Below are 21,423 nucleotides of genomic sequence, written 5' to 3'. Positions count from 1 at the left end.
GGCGCCCCAATATATATGTTTTATTTTTTACAGAGATTGAGAGGGGGAAGAGGCAGAGAGAGAGAGAGGGAGACACAGAATCTGAAGCAGGCTCTAGGCTCTGAGCTCTCAGCAGAGCCCGTTGCGGAGCTTGAACTCACGAACCATGAGATCGTGACCTGAGCCGAAGTCGGCCGCTCAACTGACTGAGTCACCCAGGCGCCCCTAGTTACATATATTTAAAATTTAGAAATATTTTCCCCACTATTTCATGTAAAAAATTTTGTTCCAGCTCTTCACCATGCATCTTGAGTATTTTGTCAGCACGGGGATGAGTCATCTAACATGGTTTTCCAGAACACCTCCTCCTCCCTTCCCTCCAACTTGCTTGAGATACTGTGTTTTTTAAATCTGTGTATAATGCTGTCCCAGCCACAAGTAGAATTAGGGTAGAATTTTTTCCCTCACTTTTTCTGTTGACATATATTTATGATCTCATAACCTAAGTATGGACTGAGTCACTTTTTTCAAGTGATCATTGAAAGATTGCTTGACAGTAACATCTACCACATGCAACTGTGAAGTAATCCCCCAAGGAATAATTACTAAATCTTCTCACTTTATCTCCCCCCCAGCATTTTTATCCTCCTCAGCCCCACCTCTCTTAGCAGTTGTATCAGATTATCTCTGCACACAGTTGTTGTTGGTTCTGGCTAACATGTCTTCTCCAGACAATACTTTGTATTTTTTTTTTAATAAAATACTTTGTAGATCATTCTGTAATCTGAGACTTTGCAAGGTTCAAATATAAGACACCTCCTTTGAAGGACAGTGTTTGGCATTGAAAAACTCTTCATATGGGTGGGTGTATACAGTGAATCTCAAATTCATCTGCTTTTCTTCTCCAACACTGATCTGAATCCCCTCTCACCTGGACAGTGACCCTCACCTTTTCACTGCATGCCCCGTAGCTATTTTTGGCTCCTTCCCCTGTATATTTCTCCAGTTACCTTTTAATATGACCGTCCGCTCTTGTTACTTCTCTGCTTAAAGCCCATCAGTGCTATTTCATCGGTACCTTTCTTATGTCCCTGGGTTCCTCTTGGCTCTTCCCATTAGCACAGGAACTCTCCAACTTGATGTAGAAGCATCTGTCCTCTGTAGCATCAGATGTCTGGTGAGGTGTAGGATATAGGGAGGGAGCCAGAGCAGAGGGCAGCCACATTTTGGGACCTTGGTCACTGTTTCTCTCAGAACTTTCTGTCTCCTGCTGTTAGGAATGGAGAGGAACAGCAGCTCATACATGCTGTGTTTTGGGGGTCAACATGGTATCATTCCACTCTCAAGGCCACTCAGGTCTGCAGCTCTGAAGTGGGTTTGCCTACTGCCATTATACTTGCCACTTAAGATCCTAGGAGAAAAGAAAAATGGCCGTGCTTGGTCAACACATTCTTCCTTCAGCCCTGTTATGAGAGCCCCTGTGAGCTGTGGATGCTGTTGGGGGCCCTTCTGAATGTTTTCTACTCAGACTCTGCAGAATGTGTTGGGCTCACAAGCTAAGAGCATTGCATATCCGCTTTTGGTATTTTCTCCGTTTAGTCCAGATTGTTTTGTATCCTTTAAAGTTTAATGTTGAATGGACAGAAAGTAGCTTTTTTCATTTTTTTTTAAGATTAATTTTTTATAGAGTCTTTCTGATTTCTTCTTGATAGCTTCATGGCTTTCATTCTAATGGATATCTATAGCTTATTCAACTTAAAATTAATTCTAGTATAATCAATATACAGTGTTACATTAGTTTCAGGTTTACAATATAGTGTTTTTTCCTTCTATTTTAGATTAGTCCTCATTTTGTTCTATCTTAGAGAGAGAGGTCTTCTTTTTGTAAAAGTGACTTATATTGCCATGACCCAGAAAACTCTCTTTCAGTACTTAAACCGAAATTCAGAACTATCAAGCTAGATAATGACATTTAGTGCCCTTGATTGTGGTTCCTACAGTGCAGTTTCTTAGTTTTGACTAATTGATGTTGAAATTTATAGAAATTCCATGGCCTTTTGGAATAGATTTCTTGCCATTGGTTTAGTTTAAGGGTGCTGATTTCTTTCTTCTTTTTTTCCTTCTCATCCTTTAATGGGAAATGGGAGACTGGAGATCTTCTGACACTTCATTTATGTTGACCTTTTCTGGAAGGTCCTGATTCACTCAGCGTTATAGGTAGGGTGAGTGGGGGAGAGGATTTTTAGTGGAGAGATATGAATAGAGGGACACACATAGAAGTGGCCATTTATCCCCCAAAATGTTTCTTTGGAATTTTGACATTTTTCATAACCGTATTTTGTAAGGGTCACTTTAAAAATCTTTTAAACTATATAACTGATTAAACATAGAGTTAGAGACGTAAATGGGAAACACTTAAATAATTTTGTTTAATGAATGTTGATTCTCACTAGAGTCAGATCACTTTTGTTGTATATTAGAATTTGTAGGACCTTTAACCATCTACTTGCGAAAATTTCTAAGGATCAGTATAAATTCATATATTTAAAAGCTATCAGAGGAAAAGAGGCTATTACATTGCTTTATTTTTTATTTTTTATTTTTTATTTTTATTTTTATTTAAAAAAAATTTTTTTAACGTTTATTTATTTTTGAGACAGAGAGAGACAGAGCATGAACAGGGGAGGGGCAGAGAGAGAGGGAGACACAGAATCCGAAACAGGCTCCAGGCTCTGAGCTGTCAGCACAGAGCCCGATGCAGGGCTCGAACTCACGGACCGTGAGATCATGACCTGAGCAGAAGTCGGACGCTTAACCGACCAAGCCACCCAGGCGCCCCTTAAATTGCTTTTTTAATAGTGATTGATTATTAACCTGCCCTCTGAACCCAAAGGTTGAGATTGTTTACATAATCATGTATCTTAAAAATACAGTGGGAATTCTCTAATGGTCACTGTTTTGGTTATACTTCTAATCAATCACGTCTGTATCCCCTTTCAGCTGTCTCGATCAGCTGTTGTAATGAAACTTTAGTTACAGAGCAGATTTTCCATCTCTAGTCGTGGACATTCTGTTGATGCACATAACTTTGATTTGCAGACTACTGAACCCACTTATTCTGTTTTCAGGGAAAAATGACAGGGCACAATAGATGGCTTTGTACCCTCTTGCCAAAAGGATGAAGCATTAATACTATGACACAGATACTGGTGTGCCAACCAGGCACTGGTTATCTGGCATTATGACAGGTTTACTAATGATTCCTGACATGAGTGTCACAAAGAAAAAATTGTAAATAGCCACAGGACAGCACTTTACAAATACTGTTTTTCTTTAAGTACTAAATCTACATGATCCCATCAAATAAAAGGCTTCCAAAAGAAAAGGACCCACTTTTGATGATTTATTCTTTATTTTTTCCCACTCTGTTCTCCTAGGAAGGTTCATTTTACTTTGTTCTTCCTGATATATGGCTTCTTAAGGGAAAATTGTGAATTTGTTGTGTCTTTTCCAGAGTGTTGACTTCTATCTTACTTCCCTTACTTCCCCTTACTTATCTCACTTCCTTACTTAATGTAGGTTTTAGTTCTATAGCTTGTTTATAAATTGAGCTTCAGGTAAATGCAAAATGGTTGCAGTTTAACCCACTATGGTGAAAATAATACTGATTAAAAACAAATGATTAAGGGAAAACCTACACAAACAGTTTGAGCAGCCACATAGAACTTTGGCACATTTTTTCTCGTAATGGTCCACCAAGTCAGGCTTTCTTTTCTGCTCCTGACCTCTGAAAGGCACAGGTTTTGAAAATAGAGTCTCGACTTTCTAAAATTTTTTTCTCATTATAGAAATAGGTTTTCACTGTAGAATTTGAATGTACAAAAACCATGCGGAAAATAGTTTTTAAAGAAAACATTTTAAAAAATTACCCAATAGGGGCACCAGTTAAGCATCCAGCTTTGCCACAGGTCAAGATCTCGCAGTTCGTGAGTTCAAGCCCCGCGTCGGGCTCTGTGCTGACAGCTCAGAGCCTGGAGCCTGCTTCAGATTCTGTGTCTCCCTCTCTCTCTGCCCCTCCCCAACTCACGCTGTCTTTCTCTCTTTCAAAAATAAACATTAAAAAAAAATTTAAAAATTAGCCAACAATTAGACCCTGCAGTAATACTCATAAGTATTATTAAGTATTTATGAGTTTGTCTTATATACATCCCTTAGTTTTTTATTTTGCATATCCTGTGATTGTTTCAGTTTGAGGTCGCAATGAATATCTGTGTCATGATCTGCTTTTCCCATTTAAGCTATATCATGAGCTGTTGGCCACATTTTTTATACTGAAAACATTATGGTTTTTTTTTTTTAACATTTTTTAAAGCTTTATTTATTTTGAGAGAGACAGAGACAGCACGACGGGGGCAGAGAGAGAGGGAGAGACAGAATTCTAAGCAGGCTGCACACCACCAGCAGACCCTGACCCGGGGCTTGAACTCACAAACCGTGAGATCATGACCTGAGCCGAAACAAAAAGTCGTTCGCTTAACTGACTGCGCCGCCCAGGCGCCTCTGAAAACATTATTTTTAATGATGCTGCTTACTGAAAGGATTTCTTTGAGAATTACAGGAAAAGTATTTTTCTGCGATGAATTCCATTTAAAAGTCTATCAGTGTAGCAGCCACATTATTTAAAGCGTCAGCGTGGTGTGTTTAAGAGAAATATGTACTCAGCACTGTGCTAGGCATTGTGGAGAATGGAGAGGAACAGCACATCGTCCCCGACTTCCCCCAGGCTTAAGACCCGGTGAGGGAGGCCAAGCGTGCCCCACTGTTCTGTAGCAAGAACCAGCAGGGAGGAGAGATGAAAACAGGAGCTTCTTACTGCGGACTTCAGAGTTCCCCTCGGGTCTGGGCTTCAAAGAGCAGGTGGACGAGTGGCCAGCGCGCACGCCTTTTGCTCTGACAGTTATTTATATGTACACAACCCCGGGGGTGCCAGGTAGAGTAGACAAAACCGAAACTGGAGGTGGAGGTTGGAAGGGTAGGGCAGGGTGTCAACAGGACTGGTATAGTTGCCTCAGGAGTAAGAACACACAAAGGTACAGCAGCATTTTCCTCTGGGGCACCAACCCTTTTAATTCAGATCCCTGGCCTTGCAGCAGAGTTTTCTTTTTTTTTTTGGGGGGGGGGTGGGAAATGCTTATTATTGCGAATATATCCTACGTTGAAATACTTGCTTTATTTAAACAAATAAAAGCCATAAAAACTTTAAGAAAAGGCATGATAATGTGTTTTACTTATACATAATTTGAATATAATGAAGCAATTTCAATGCTGCATTAACATTGAATTCTACATGTAATGAGCAGTATTAGGCTTTTAGGAAAAATATATTTAGTTTGGTACAGTTCAGAGATTTTTTCAGACATAACAAGCTATGTAAACCAAAGAATTGTTTCTTTATGCTCTCGGTTCTTCTGATTGTAAATGCATTAAAAATAATAATACTGAAAGGAGGGAAGGTGGTGAGGAAGGAAGGAAGGAAGGAAGGAAGGAAAAAAAAGGGAGAAAAGGAAACTTGTTTAGGGTGTACAGGGCAAGAACCAGGTGCGTAACAGCAGACTTGACCTCAAACTGCCAGCGATGTAGGACCCAGGGCAGTGAGATGAAATCTGACCCATGTATTTTTGATGGCTGCTTCCAGGAACCAGTGGAGAATGAACACTTCCATTTTAACAATGTACTATTGCCATAATTTGTAATATAGGCAAAAAATGTGATTTCTGACAGAGAAAGACAAATACTCTATGTTCTCTTATTTGTGGAACCTAAGAAAGTCAGACTCCTAGAAATAGAGAATAGAATGGTGATTGCCAGGGGCCGCGGGAAGGGGAAATGGAGAGATGTTGGTCAATGGATACAAACGTCCAGCTGTAAGATGAGTAAGTTCTGGGCAACTGTAACTAACACGGTGACTGTAGTAGCTATCGTGACTGCACCTAACAGGGTAACTATAACTATTGGTACTGTATTGTAAACTTGAAAGTTAAGAGAATAGATCTTAAAACTTATCACACACACAAAACAATGGTAAGTATTACTAGGGGCGGGGCTGGGGGGGGAGATGCAGGTGCTAAGTAACCTTATTGTGGTAACGATTTCACAACATATATGTGTATCAACTCATCACATTGTTTGTATACCTTAAACTTACCTGTGTTATATGTCAATGATATCTCCATAAAGCTGGGAAAAAATAAACACTGAACGTGACCTCCGTGAGCAGGAGGCTTTCTCCTGACTGGTGAGGTGGCAGGAATAGTCTGCAGAAAATGGCAGCGTTATTTGACTGCTTCAGTCTGTGTTTCTTCATTGTGTCTGGTGAGAGTATGGGACACTGACCAGTTGTAAAAACTGAAATGGCTCAAGGGATTCCAGAGTATTTCATGCTTTTCAGAGTTGGGACTGAATAAGAATTTCATTATATAAATTATTTTTTTAAAATTCATTAAGGTCCTATTTGCCTGTAATGACAGAGGCATTTCCAGATTTACAGAGATCTCAGGGGCACCTGGGTGGCTCAGTAGCTTAAGTGTCCAACTCTTGGTCTCGGCTCAGGTCATGATCTCACGGTTGGTGAGTTCAAGCCCTGCATTGGGCTCTGCGCTGACAGTGCAGAGACTGCTTGGGATTCTCCCTCCCTCTCTCTTTCTGCCCCTCCCCCGCTTATACTCCCTCTATCTCAAAATAAATAAAATAAACTTAAAAAATATTTACAGATGGGTCTTCGAACTTCATAACAGTGAAGATGCTCTTACAGATAGAAGACGGAACAGAAAAATGAGATGGCATTTGAAATATAGAAAATAGAGGTGACCAGTAGGAACATATCTATAGTTGTTAGCTTATAGCAGTTATTAAGGGCCTTGGTGTTATATGTAAGTCAGTTGATGTTCTTATTGTTGTAAGGTGCTAGTCAACTCACTGGTCCCTGGAGCTCTTGTCTCAGCCTGTGTGAACTCTTCCTCACTTTCTAAGAACCAGCTATACTGGATTTCTCTTAGTTCCTCTGAGCACTGTGTTCCTTCCCACCTTGAGTAAAGTGTCTTTGCATGTCCCACTCCCTCAATTCCCCTGCCCCCCCTCACACACACAACTTTTTTTTTGGCCTAGCTGGTTCCTGTTTATCTATCCTTCAGGTTTCAGCTCCAGTGTAACTTACTTAGGGATGTCTTCCCAGACTTGGCATCTAGATTGGAGATTCGCACAGTGTTCTGTACTGATCTTTCATGATGCCCTTGTGTTTGAAATGCTGCCTTCTGGGATGCCTGGGTGGCTCAGTCGGTTAAGCGTCCAACTTCAGATCAGGTCATGATCTCGCCATTCGTGAGTTCGAGCCCCACGTCAGTCTCCTGCTGTCAGCACAGCCCTCATCGAATCCCCTATCCCCCTTTCTCCTTGCCCCTCCAAATAAATAAACATTAAAAAATAAATAAAAATAAACAAAAAAAAAAAACCCAATGTCTTCTTTAATGTTCATCTTCCCTGCAAAACTTCGTTTCATTGGGTGCCCTCTCATTCACTGCTTTACCCACAAGTGCCTGCCACTCTGGACTCAGTGCATACTCGTCTACACAATAGTTATGGCCCTTTCAAGGAAGTGTAGGCTCTTAAGAGGGAGCTCTCATTCGTTTGTACTCTCATAAGCCTCTACAAGGGGAGAGGTTCATCAAAAGATACAGATAGATAGATGGATAGGTATGGGGGACAGGCATTGTAGCATGGGGCTCCAGTGTAGATTCTGGAGCCAGATTGACGGGGTTCAGGTTCCAGGTTTGCTACATTTAGTGATGTGACCTTGGCCAAGTTGCTTAATCTCTTTATACCTCAGCTTCTTCTCTGTAAAGTGGAAATAACAGGAACACCTACCTCAAAGGTTTGCATGAAGAGTGAAAACACACAGCATGTAATATGTATAATAACATTTCTAAAATAACAGTCCTAGTGGTCAGTGTTCTCTATTTCCCATTCTCTTCTCATTCTTACATCTTCCCCCCAGAAAGAGCAGAAGGGTTTTGAACTTTCTTCCTGCTTGGACTTGTTATCCCCAGTGGTGCTAGAACACAGTAGATTTGAATGGTTAATTTAGCCTTATTTTGCATTTCAGGATAGCCAGATAGCATTTTGTGAATCCATTTAAAAATATTAATAAATAAAGAACAGAATTTGAGGAATTAGGGTATAAACTATAATTAAACCTACTTTTAAACACTTACAGAGCATGCTGCTTCAATGAAAATTTAGTATTTTGAGTGTTAAAATAAAATCAGTTTCATGGTTTAAGAAACACAGTTTAGGATAAAGTTGTATAGAGACTATTAAAGAGTGCTGTATCAGATGAGGATTCTCTTCTAAAATTTCATGTATTCAAGGATAGAGAGGGTCAAATGAAAAATCAAAAATATAAAAGTAAACTGATTCATTCATTCTGTATGCTAGATACGGGTATTAATCTGTAAAAACAAACCAAGGCTTGGCCCTCAGCTGACAAACTTCTATGTTTAACAACTGTGTGAGATAATTTTGAATGACTTCTGTGTCATAAAATATATTTTACTATGAAATATGTAGGTTGACTTTCTAGAAAAGTCTTGTTCAAATACCATTTGCAGTTTCACAAACAAAAAGACTACCGTTTGATTTATTTTGTTTTAGGGGCACCCTGCCTTAACCAAGGAGCCAATATGGAGTATATAGATTTGGAGCCCCTTTGGAGCTTATGTAGATCTTCTTACCACTTTCATGGAGCTTGCTCCTACTTCTGTAGAGCTCACGAGGTGGAGGGAACAATAAAATACACTGCCAGGTCTAATGGGAAAGGACTAATGGTAACGTTAGTTGTATTGAGGTAGTTAGATTGAATGGTTGATTGGGGGAAGTCACTTGACTGTTATACAGTCACCGTAGTAAGGAAGAGAACCAGGACGTGGTTATGCCCATACTTTTTGCCTTTGAGGAAAACAGATTTTTAAAAGTTTATAGCATCTCTAGGTGCGGTTCTAAGACTAGAGATTTCTAAAAGAAGAGTTATGTGAGGAATTCTTATGGGTACACAGAATGCACTGAGCAGCTCACAGTTTTTAAAAGATGTATATGATTGGGACACCCGAGTGGCTCAGTCGGTTAAGCTGTGAACTTGATTTCAGCTCAGGTCATGGTCTCATGGTTCATGAGATCAAGCCCCACCTAGGGCTCCATGCTGACAGTGCACAGAGCCTGCTTCTGATTGTTTCTCTCCCTCTCTCTCTGCCTCTCCCCTGCTCATGCTTACTCTCTTTCAAGATAAATAAACTTATAAAAAATTCTTAAAAGATGTATATGCTGACAAATGGAAGAAGCACATGATCACATTAATACAGAGCTAAGTAGATGTAAGAAATGAACATTTAAGAATTTTCTTCTCTACAGGCCAGAGCTCAAAAGTAGCTAAGATACTTCAGAGAGCACGAAATGCTTTTAAGGTGATGTCTGGAGCAAGAACAACAGGAAGGAAAAAGGAAGTTGGCTTGCTTCATCGGAAGATGTTGTTAATGTTAGCTGTTTGCAGGCAGAAATCAGACATTTACCGTTCTTACTTCGCTTCCATAATCTGGAACTAGCAGAATTACTCTTCCAACAGTTAAAGGAAAACAAACAGCCTGAAATGGGAGAAATTAAATTTAAAAAAATGAGGAGGTAGTAAAAGTTCCATTCACTTTAAACGAATGTACATTTTCAAAACTCAACTGAATCGCCTCCCGGGAGTTGAAGGCACTGAAGATTTTATCTCCGGGTTATTGTCAGTATTCTTTATGAAATCATGGGGAATGTGGAAAGTACCAGGAGACTGAAGAGAGGCAAATGTTCCAGTTTCCAAAAAGGCATGAAATGGATTGTGAAAAGCCAAGTCCACTTCCTTAACCTGAAACTGGCTAAATTTGAAGAGATTGAAAAAATATAAAATATTTTAAGTGTTTAGAAAAGAATAGGATGGTGACCATGAATCAGCGTGAATTTATATGAACAAGATATGCCAAACCAATCTCATCCCCCCCTCCCCCCGATTCTGTAATTACCGCTGGATTAGAGAATAGTACAGTCATGTAATACCTTGACTTTAGCAAGTGGTTGACAAAGTCTCTTCGACTATCCTTATGGAAAAGGCAGTGAGATTTTGACGATTAGATTGATTTACAGCTGGTTCCATGGCCACAACCATGCTGGCATGCCCTAGGGTTTATCTAACTAATAACCTGTGTCTCTATACACGGATTCCTCAGAGAGAACTGCTATTGAATATTAATTTGAATATATTCAGAAAGTATGGATTTATACTTAGGAGTTCTTTTGACTAAAGATTTGTATTTTGAAACTTGAGTGCCTGGATTTATTCATATGATTGACATTTCGGTTACAGACTTTTCCACACCTGAGCTGTATTTGTAAGGTATATAGATCTATTTTTAAGTTTCGCGAATAAACTTATAAATCACTTAGAAGTCGGGGAATAATCTTAACACTTAAAGCAAAGGCTGCCTGGGTGGGCTGGGTGGCTGCCTAAATTATGAAGAATCTTTTCTCTTACTTGTTGAGTGACAACTGTATTAATCCCAAGTCAATGTTTTTTATACCCTTGAAATGTCAAGTTTCTGTGAAACTCTGCCTAAATAAAAGACAGAAGTTTCTTTACAGCCTGATAATCTAGATATACTCAGCAGTGTTTCTGTGAGTTAACGTTTCTGTTGGCCTTCTAGTAATTCCATAGTCATCTGCCTACTCAGGATATTTGTGTTTTATTTTTTTTAAAGCAAATTCCCTGGAATCCAATCAAAGAGGGAACTATAATATTCTGTCCCCTTACAGATGTTCCTTTGGTTTCTTGAGGCAAGGATGTCCATGATGACCACTACATCCAGTATATTTTATTATTAATTATTAATCTTAAAGGATGCCAACCCATATGAGTTGTTAATCTTTTATAATTGACATTTCGGTGATATTTGTAATATTTTGTCTCCAACTTTGAAGGTGCTGATAACTTTTTTGAATGACTCACACATTTTAAATAAAAGATCACATTTGTGAAACTGTCCCTCACCCTTTTCTTTGCAACTCTTTATCTCCCTGTTGCATCCAGAATCTCCGCAGGGGTTGTGGGTGATAATTGAGAGTGCAGTTCCAGCCCTGATAATCCTGGGTACGATTCTTGGAATCTAGTTCTTTCTGCTTTACCTGGCCTCTCAGTCTTAAGATCTCATAGGTCCTTGAAACAGAAAATGTGGTGTTTTAACTTCAATATCCACCTTAAGAAATCCCTGTATGCTGTAACTTGTGGTCTGTGATTTTTATTATGGCTCTGTCTTTCATCATATCTAATTTAATGGATTAAATCTGTTTTAACTGGATTAAAATCCAATCTGAGTTCTTAGCATTTTATAGTTACCTCTGTGAGCTATACCATATATTGCAGCAAAGTTTCAAATTAAAAAAAAAAAAACAACAAAATCTGAGTTAAAGAAAAAGTTTTGACTCAGATTGTCTGTTTGAATTACAGAGGCATTATCCTTTATCCAAATAGAGTGTATTCATGAAAATATGTCGGATAGCAGGCTTTTAGATAATTGGAGCCTGTACTATAATATCTTAAATGGGAAAAAAACAATGATGCATTCTCTCTCAATTCATAAACTCTAAACGCCTGCAAATATCACTAAGACTTCTCAGCACCTATAAAACAATCCATCAAAGGTTTTGGGTAATATTTATTACAAAGCATTTGGAACATACCTTACCTATTTATAAAATACTTAATAAACTCATTATTGGGTATGTTTTTGTTCAATAAGAAATGAGACTGTATAGTACTGATTAGGAATTAGGTTTTTCTTTCACCCAGTAATGAGCACCTACCGTGATGAAAATGAGAAATGGCGTAATATGATTCCATCTGAATGGAACTCAGGTTGGTGGAGCTCCAGAATGCCCGGAAGAAGCAACTTCTGGGACCAGGGATTCTTCTGTGTTATCCCTGTAAATATCTGTCAGGCTTTCTTCTTTGATCACAGACCTGTGTCCCTTCCTCAGCATCTGTTTTTGGCAAGGCAAAACAGGGACTTTCTGGTTCGTGTTTATTAGTTTAGGATCCGAATGTTATCTCTACACTTTAGCAGCATCCTGGTTTTCTGCTTATATTAACACCGTCTCAGTTGGTTTTGCTTGTTTATACCTGTGAGAAAAGACCAAAAAGAGGGGGGGGGGGATTAGAAATGTTACATTATGAAATAATAGTTGAAAGAATGAACTGATATGTGGTAACCTTTTCGCTTATCTAACCTTGTCATAATTAAGCTGTTCCAAATAAACAAAGAGTGTATTTTAATCACCCGGTCATTTCTTACTCAGTACAGTAATCCATTCTGTCGTAGCATTGCTCTTTGGTAATCATGTGAAGCCTTATCTAATGAACAGTGTTTGGATTGCTTTGATTTTCATTTCAAATTCAACCTTTACTATAAATTCACTGCTATCAGATTTCTGCAGTCCTCCGTTTTTCTGCTTAACGTTTCTCTGAGAGCTCTAACAGTCCTCTGTTTAGCTCCCATTTTCCCCACAAATAAGAAAAAAAAAATCCATCATTCTCTTATTTATTCATATTGGATCTAAGAGTCAAGTGAATGGACAGAAAATGCCTGTTCAGATAGGCAGAAGGCTCTGAGGTAGAGCCCATTTGGCTGACCAGTGCAGGTGGAAGCATGGTTGGTGAGGAGTTGGCATGAATGGTTTTGGGTCAGAGATGGCTAAAGCTAGAACACGTGGAAGTTTGGATTTTATTCCAAGTGCGATAAGTAGTCATGGGGGTGGGGTGGTGGTGGGTAGGCTAAACAGACTGGTGATTATCTGGCTTATGTTTGTAATCTCACTCTGGCTTCTGTGCAAATGGTGGGAACAGGAAGGAGGCACGAATGGATGCAGGGAGTCTATTAGAAGGCTGTTACAGAATTCCAGATGGGAAATGATGCTGGCCCAGATTAGGGTGGAGGTGATGGGAATGGAGAGAAGTGGACAGTATGGGATATGTTTTGGAGGTAGAAATGACAAAAGTTGCTAATGGAGTGGATCTGGAGGATAGAAGTGAAAAGGAGAAATCGGAAACTTCTGATTTCTAGCTTTTGGGTTTGTTCTGCTGGGTTGACAGTGCTATTATTTGCTAAGACAAGGAAAACTAGCATGGAGGAAAACTTGGGGGAGGGTGGAATTAAGAGTTCTGTTTTCAGGTGAAGATTTGAGATGCTTATTTGACTTTCAAACATATCTGCAATATACATGAATGAGTTTGGTGGCTTTGGAGCTGGGTGGACCTAGGTCAGGAATCGAGACATAAGAAGCTAGAAGTTACCTGTATGTAGATGGTATTTAAAGACAAAGATGGAACTTACCTTGGGCATTTGTCATATTCTCTAACCTATACCTTCTCCCTCCCCTACTACTGTAAAATTATGCCCACATTATATATTACAGGTATGTATATTTTGGTACTATAATAGTTTGTTTTTAGCAAAACTTTGTTTTTAGTAAAATACTCTGGTTTTGTTTTTTTTTTTCCTGTTTATAGCTAAAAGCTTTAAGAGCATTCAGTCACTAGCATCAGTATCTAACTGGAGATCTAACAGTTCTGTGTTTTTTCTTCTGTGTGTGTGTGTGTGTGTGTGTGTTTTTTTTGTAGGCAAAGTCATTAATAAAGATTTGCGACATTACCTGAGTCTTCAGTTTCAGAAAGGATCAATTGACCACAAATTGCAGCAAGTGATCAGAGATAATCTCTACTTGAGAACCATTCCATGTAAGTATGAGATGGAACAAAAAGGAAAGGAGGCCAATATATCCTTATTTAATTAATCAAACAAGTAGAAATCAGTAGAGTATCTCATATGAAATTGGGAAGACTAAGTTGGAACACTAGATTGAAACAAATACTGGATAAGGAGAAACGTTTTCAGAAGTCATGCAGGGTTTATGCTTTTAAAATAGAAAAGCTAGAAGATTCTATATTGTAACTTTTTAAAGAAGTCATTAGGCTTTAAGAGTTTAAGATTAACACAGGTACATTTTGCTAACCTGATTTTCTGTTATAAATCAGTTCCTAGAGTTTAGTCAGTAAGAAGACTTTTTTTTTTTTTTTTTTTTTTTGCTCTCAATGCCTTGTACACTGAGAACAAACATTTTTGTATTAATTATTGGCACATTACTAACTTTAAGATCTGCCCCTCCTTCAAAGAAAAAAAAAAGTAGCACACTGTGGCGTCTTTGTGGTAATCCATTTTGAAGTTTTATCTAGATGTTTGTATAACTATTCCAGTTGCCATAGTTTTCATAGGACCTGGTTCTTGTTATAATGATGCTTGTGTGTGTGTGTGTGTGTGTGTATGTGTGTGTGTGTGTGTGTTTATCACATAACAAGAAATCACGTATGCTTACGTTTTGGTTTTAGAGCAAGTTGGGGAAGAACAAGCAGTAAACAATAAAAAGGCCTAAAAAGATGTTCTAGTTTGTTTTCTTTTTCAATGTATTTGTAACTCCTTGTAGATAGTAGCTCTCTGAATGGCTCTGAAATGTCTTTATTTCTTTTTCTTGTTATTTACTCTTACACAGTGTCCAGTCCATCACCAAGCCTTTCTAATCACGTTCCTTCAGTATCGATCTCTGTACTACCTTAGACCCTCACCCTTTCTTGCTTGGACTTTTTTTTCTTTTAAAACAAATAGAATTATGTAGCGGCAAAGAGCTAGGTAAAAAATCTAGATCCTTGGACAAGTTACTTGCTTTTCCTGAGCCTCAGAATCTCCATATGTAAAATGTGAGTAACAAGAGATAACCTTATGTAGTTATTAGAATTAAAATGAGAACATGAATGCAAACCTCCTGTCCTGGAGTAGCCGTCAGTGCCTGTCCCCTTCCCCATTCGAGCTGCAGCCTCGCCTTCCACCCACAACCCCTCCACCTGGTCTGTCTTTAAAGTGTACGTTTGACTCGACTCCTGTCCATCTACAGCTGTCCATCTACAGTTTATCCTTCAAAGTCTCGCAGTGAGTACAAGTCCAGACTCTTTAACGTGGTATAAACTGTTCTGGTTTTTGCTTTTAAATCCAACTCCTTATCTGCAATTTCCTCCTATAAATCTGCCTTGTCAGATTTCAGAATCGCAACTCCTGCCTCTTTTTCTTTGCATTTGCCTAGTATATCTTTATCTGTCTTTTTATTCTTCCATCTTTCTGAAGCTCTTCATTGTACAAATAGTGGTGGAGACTTTGTAGCCAGTGTGAAACTTTGTGTATATTTATTGATGGGATCGAGGTCTTTAGTCTCTGTTTTGTTACGGCTTTCTGTTTTGCCCATATACACATCTTTTATATAAAACCTTTCACCAAGTAGTCTATTTTATATCATCTCTCTCTTTTTAGAAAGGTTTGTATCCTTATTCTAATGGCTCCCTTAATATTTTTATGTAACACCCTATTCCTCCTTCCTTCTTTTTGTTTTTGTCCCAACTGTGAGCAATATTAAATGATCTAGTTATTGCTTCTTCCTCCCTCCCATCATGTGACTTGAAATAATATCTTCTTACTACAAACAAATTCAGCAAGCTTTTCATATGCTTTCCTCATTTTCACCATTTTTTGATACTTGATCTATGTCTATATTAACAAAGCAAACAGCCATTACCTACGGTACTCTCACCTTTATACTCATCATTTATTCTTTATCCTGTGGGCAAATACATACTGAATCTAACTGCCAATTCTTATGTTGTTGTTTCTTCATTAACTTTGGTTTTCTAAAGCTTCTTCTCCATGAGATTTCCGAGGAAGGAGTCAGAGGATCATCGTAGTTGGCCTGTGGCCTTTATACTTTTAAGTTTGTTTGGATGTATATGAAATGTTTGGCTCATATTTTCTTTCCTTGACTATCTTAGCTCTGTTAGTCAATTATTTGTCTTATGGCATAAAGCATTGCTCCTTGAAAGTCTGAAAACAACCTGATATTTATTCCCTTCTAAGTAACTTGGTATTTTGCCTGCATGGGGTGTCTCAGGGTAGCATTCATAGCTCTTGAGCTCCCTCTTCCCTTGTTAAAACAAGTTAATAAAAATACGTACTTGTACTTTGTGCTGTACTCTGCACTTTTACTTGGATCTTCTTTTAAGTGTACTTGTACTGTCCTAGTTTTGCAGTTTTCCCTCAGTGTGTGGTTTTGTCCTAGAAAGGAGCTATAGTTTATTCAGTTTTAATTCATTAGATCCAAACAGCTGCAGCCTTTTCAGATCCTAACAGGACCTATTAACCTACACATTGAAGTGCCCATAACTCCTCCAAGAATGCAGTGATATATCGGTAACAGTTAACACACCAAAAAGTCTGTAATTACCATTCTTTACTAAAAGATACTAAATATTCTTGGGGACAATTCTGATTCCAGGTCTGGGACAAGGAAAGTATAAGATGAGCTTGGAACATCTAATTGAACCAGAAAGTATGTAAATGCCTGAAAAACTATGGTGACATATCAGAAGCACATTTTCAAAAAAAGTCATCTAGAAGGGGTGCCCACTGACAAAACCTGAAACAATTTGAGCAAAAAAATTAATAAGAGAAAGAAAGACTTCTCCATTGTCAGACACTGCACTGTAGAAAGGACAAGACTGTGATTCCTAAGAGAAAGGAGACTATACACGAAGGAGTCCTATGGTTACTCGGTCTTCTGCCTAGAGGCACTTTCCGGGCCACAGCACAGGGAGGGAGAGCCCAAGCAGAGTACAGAGGATTCTGAGTTGAAGGGACAGAAATCTGAGTTCAAGAAGTCTGAAGTGCCTGAGATTTGCAGGACAGTGTCAGAGAAGAGAGAGCTATAAAGAAAAGGAGCTCAAATAATCTGCACAGGTGTCCCCTTGAGTCTGTTGCTGAAGACCAAGCTGAGAATGTATAGGATGAGACTCTACATGGCCAGGCAAAGACTCTCTGGGAACTGTAAGGCTAGCAGTTTCCAGAGCTTACATAAGGCTGGGAGAATCTGAGTTCTAGCCCACCTGAGTGAAGAGACCTCGTAAAGGTTATGGCTTACTAGTAGGACTAAAATTGTTGTAAGCTCCTTGGAACCCACTTTAACAAAGTTTAATTAAGCAAGCCCCAAAATATCAAGCAGATATGCATATGACTTAACTGTTAGCAGAAAGAAAAGAAGGGAGGGAGGGAGGGAGGAAAGGGGGATTATTAACACTCTTTAAAGGAAGACAACAAAATCTTGACACTGAATAGCATAATATTTAAATGCCCAGCGTCTAATAAAAATTATGAGATGAGAAGAAAATATGGCCCACAATCAAAAGAAAAGTCAGCTGATAGAAAAAAACAAAACAGAAATATAAACACGTATAACCATACCACACATTTAGAGTCATAAATATGATCAAGGATTTAAAGAACCATGTGAATAAAATTAAGAGAAAATGGAATATTTTTTTAAAAGAACTAAATGGAACTTTAGAAATTCAGTGGATAAGCTCAATAGCAGGGTGGAAGCTACAGAAGAGAAAAATCAGTGAACTTGAAGACATAGCAATATAAATGAATCAAACTGAAACAGAGAGGAAAAAGACTAAAGACATAAACTATTTTTTTTAAGTAACCAGAGAGAGACATTTCTACTTCTACCATGAATGACTAACTGGTACTAGATTTACCTTCTTACTGTAAACAACTAGCAATTGGTCAAGATATATGTAACAGCTATTTTCAGAAATAGGATTATAGGCAGAACAGGACTGTGATCTGTTCATATTGAATGATGCATACTGTCAAAGCAGAGATGGGGAGGAAACAAACAAGATATATGATGAAATAGGCTGAAAAAATTTTAAATTTGACGAAAACTATAAATCTGCAGAACTATGGATCTCAACAAACCCCAAACAGAAGAAACGTAAAAAAACACATCCAAGTGTATTATAATCTAATTGCTGAAAACCAGTGATAGAGAAAATGTGAAAGACAGAAAAAAGATACATTAAATACAAGGGAATAAAGAATGACTGCAGACTTGTCAACAGAAACCAATACAAGCCAGAAGTCAATCAAATGTCATTTTCAACATGCTGAAAGGAAAAACTGCCAACCTAGATTGCTACATACAACAAAAGATTTCTACATCCTTAAGAGAAATAAAGAATTTTTCAGACCAAAAATAAATAAATAAAAAATGGTGAGGGAATTTTTTACCAGCAGACTTGCACTATAAGAAACAGTAAAGGAAATGCTACAGATGGGATGAAAATGATACCACAGTGATAGAACTGGAAGGAAGTAGACTACTTCTTAATTAGAGTTCAAGATTTCAACACCCTCTTTAGGGAAAGTAAGCAAAAAATCACTAAGGTGATTCTGACCTGGATAACACTTTGAACCAACTTGACCTAATTGCTATTTACTAGAACATGCTTCCCAACAACAGAAGACTATACATTCTTTTCTAGTGCACATAGGACATTTACAAATAAAGACCATACTCCAGGCCATAAAACAAGATTCAATAAATTTAAAAGGATTTAAATTATACAAAATATATCCTGTGATCATAAAGGGATTGCAAGAAATCACTTAACAGAAAATCATCTGGAAAATCTCTGAATATTTGGAAATTAGCACACTTCTAAATAACCTGTGAGTTAAAGCCACAAGGAAAATTACAAAATATTACATCAGCATCTCAAAACATAATCAAACCCAACATACCAATACTGCTGTTACAACAGTGTTTAGAGGGAAATTTATAGGGCTAAATACTTAGAAAATAATAAATATGTCAATCAATGATCTAAACTTCTACTTTAAGAATTTAGCAAAAGAAGAGCAAAGTAAACCCAAATTAAGTAGAAGGAAGGAAATAATAAAGATAAAAGTAGAAACTGATAAACCAGAAAATAAAGAAAAATCAATGAAACCTAAAGCTGGTTCTTTCTGATCAATAAAACTGGTATACTTCTAGCCATACTGTTCAGGTGACGAGAGAGAACACACTATAACAGCATCAGGAGTGAAAGAGATAGCATCATTAAAAATCCTACAGATGTTAAGTGAACAATCAGGAATAGTCTGAACAACTTTGTGACAGTAAACTCAACAACTCAGATGAAATGGAAAAATTCCTCAGAAGGCAAAAACTACAAGTGCTCACTCAAGAAGAAAGAGATAACTGAATAACTTCTAAGTTTATTAAAGGAATTGAATTTGTAGTTTGTAACTTTCCCTCTAAGAAAGCATCAGGTCCAGATGGTACAGGTGAATTGTACCAGGTATTTAAAGAAATAATACAAATTCTACACAGATTCTTTGAGAAAATACAGGAGGAGGGAATTTCTCAACTCATTCAATTCTAAAACCAGACAAAGACGTTAGAAGAAAATAACATTAGACACAGTTTTTCGTGAACATAGACTTAAAACTCCTTAAAATATTTTAGCAAATCAATATATAGCAATATGTAAAAAGGATAATACATTATGACCAAGTGGTATTTGTCCCAGGAATGCAAGGTTGGGATAACATATGAAACTAGTATAGTAATAGACTGGAAAAGAAAAGAAAACAAAACGAAAAAACATATGATCTTTTCAAATAGATGCAGATAAAACATTTGACAAAATTCAACTCCCATTCATGGTGCTTCATGAGTTCTACCAGCGCACCTGCTGATTTCCTTGCAGTTTCCTGATGAGTTTGATGGGCACCCCAGTGGCTCCCCACATTTCAACAATATCCCCTGTAAGTGGTTTTCTACTGGGTTTCTGGCAAGTCCAGCCAGGGTCCCAGATGGTTTTGTTAGGTTCAAAACACCCCCCACCACAGGCAGCTTGCTGGTTAATTTCATCAGTACTCCACCAGGTTGTTCCCTGTCCATCAGCCTTGACCCACCAACTGTGAGCCAGATCCATCACTGCTACCACACCTTCTCCACACAGGTCTGAATCCCAGAGTTTGGGAGCGGTCTTCCCTTCCAAGTTTGTTCCTCATTGGAGTATTCTCCCTCAGCTTTAGGGTGCTCTTTTATTTCCTCTTAGTTAATTCCTTGTAAATAGTTAATAATTGGTTATATTAAGCTGGCCTTGTTCAAGTTACCATGTTTCTCTCCTGTTTGGATCCTGACTAATACAGAATCAGTACTGGTAGTGGTCCCAGGACACAGACCTGCCAAGAAGGTATTTTAGATTTGGTTGTGTTCTTGGGCCATGAGCACAGTGCCATGCTCGTTCCAGTGGAAAGCTGGGTGCTCACAGTTCATGACAAGAAGTGGCATCACAGTTTGATCCCCGTATTAACTGCGGTTCGTTATGATGAAGAGTTAGCTGAACCAAGCACCGTGGGAACCCACATGACTGCTGCCCTTGACCTTTATGGCGGGGATGATGGCCACAAACACCGTGGTATGGATCGATTCTCCTGAGTGTACCAACCACTTTAAAAATCAAGTGGTTTGTTATTATTATAAACTTATATAACAAGATTATGATAACACTTTTCAACACTTCTCTCTACCTGATACAGACATTTGCTAATAGAAGACATTAAAAGATGGGAACATTAACACAAAATAAATGCCAAATAAAAATCAGTTAAAATTTGGAAGAGTACTGCACATATATAATATTTGAAATTTTCACTCCTAAAATGAAATTATAAAGCACACAAGTATCAATTGTATTAGCCGATAGTTCTGACTTTGCTTGGTTGCAAATATTCCGGTATAGAAAATTTTTCCATATTGCATCGATGCTCTTCAAATTGTTAGGCGCTAGTCAGTGGTCATTTGAATAAGCTTGTTTTCTTTTTTAATGGTGAAAATATGTTGTCTCCTTGCCCTGATGTTGGTTTTGCCATTGAAATCCATATTGCTTCTACCTTAGATTTTAGACCAGTTTCAGATTTCAGGTTTGGAGTGTTCCACAACGATGTTCACTTCTCTTCGCATTTCTTCTATTATTTACAAAGCACTGAAACTCATAACACATACTCAAGCAGTGGAAAAGGCCAAAGGACATTGTTGGATAGTATTCAAATAATATTCAGATCTTCCTTCAAGGTGAAATGATTACATAGACTCCCATGTCAGAACTGCCAACTTAAGGACTTGTTTTGCTTTCAAAACCTGTGATTTTTTTTTGGGAATACCAGTCATAGGATTTATATAAAGTATAGACGCATTTAATCTCACTAATACTGTATTTGCAAGAAAGACTCACTGTTAGCACACAGGGCCTTGACCTCACACTTGTAGCCCAGGGAACAGCTGCAAGTAAGACTGACGAGTGCATTGTGACTGCTGCTCTCCCACGTGCTGCTTTGGAAATGCCAACTTTACCGTTTTGGT

The 21,423-nt window shown here is 38.2% G+C and overlaps 1 protein-coding gene across 3 annotated transcripts in view; it reads left to right on the top strand.

Annotated features, from left to right (window-relative positions):
• The window catches only part of MAGI3 (membrane associated guanylate kinase, WW and PDZ domain containing 3), a 246,433-nt gene that overhangs the window by 133,073 nt on the left and 91,937 nt on the right, over nt 1-21,423 (top strand). For all 3 annotated transcript variants that reach the window (XM_053891021.1, XM_019457884.2, XM_019457885.2), the window contains exon 2: nt 13,733-13,849. In XM_053891021.1, coding sequence (XP_053746996.1) covers nt 13,733-13,849 — 117 coding nt within the window. The remainder of the gene's footprint in view (nt 1-13,732; nt 13,850-21,423) is intronic.

Source organism: Panthera pardus, unplaced genomic scaffold (genome assembly GCF_024362965.1).
Source record: "Panthera pardus isolate Hobbes unplaced genomic scaffold, ASM2436296v1 HiC_scaffold_11, whole genome shotgun sequence".
Lineage (NCBI taxonomy): Eukaryota > Metazoa > Chordata > Mammalia > Carnivora > Felidae > Panthera > Panthera pardus.
This window is presented reverse-complemented; position numbering and strand designations above follow the sequence as displayed.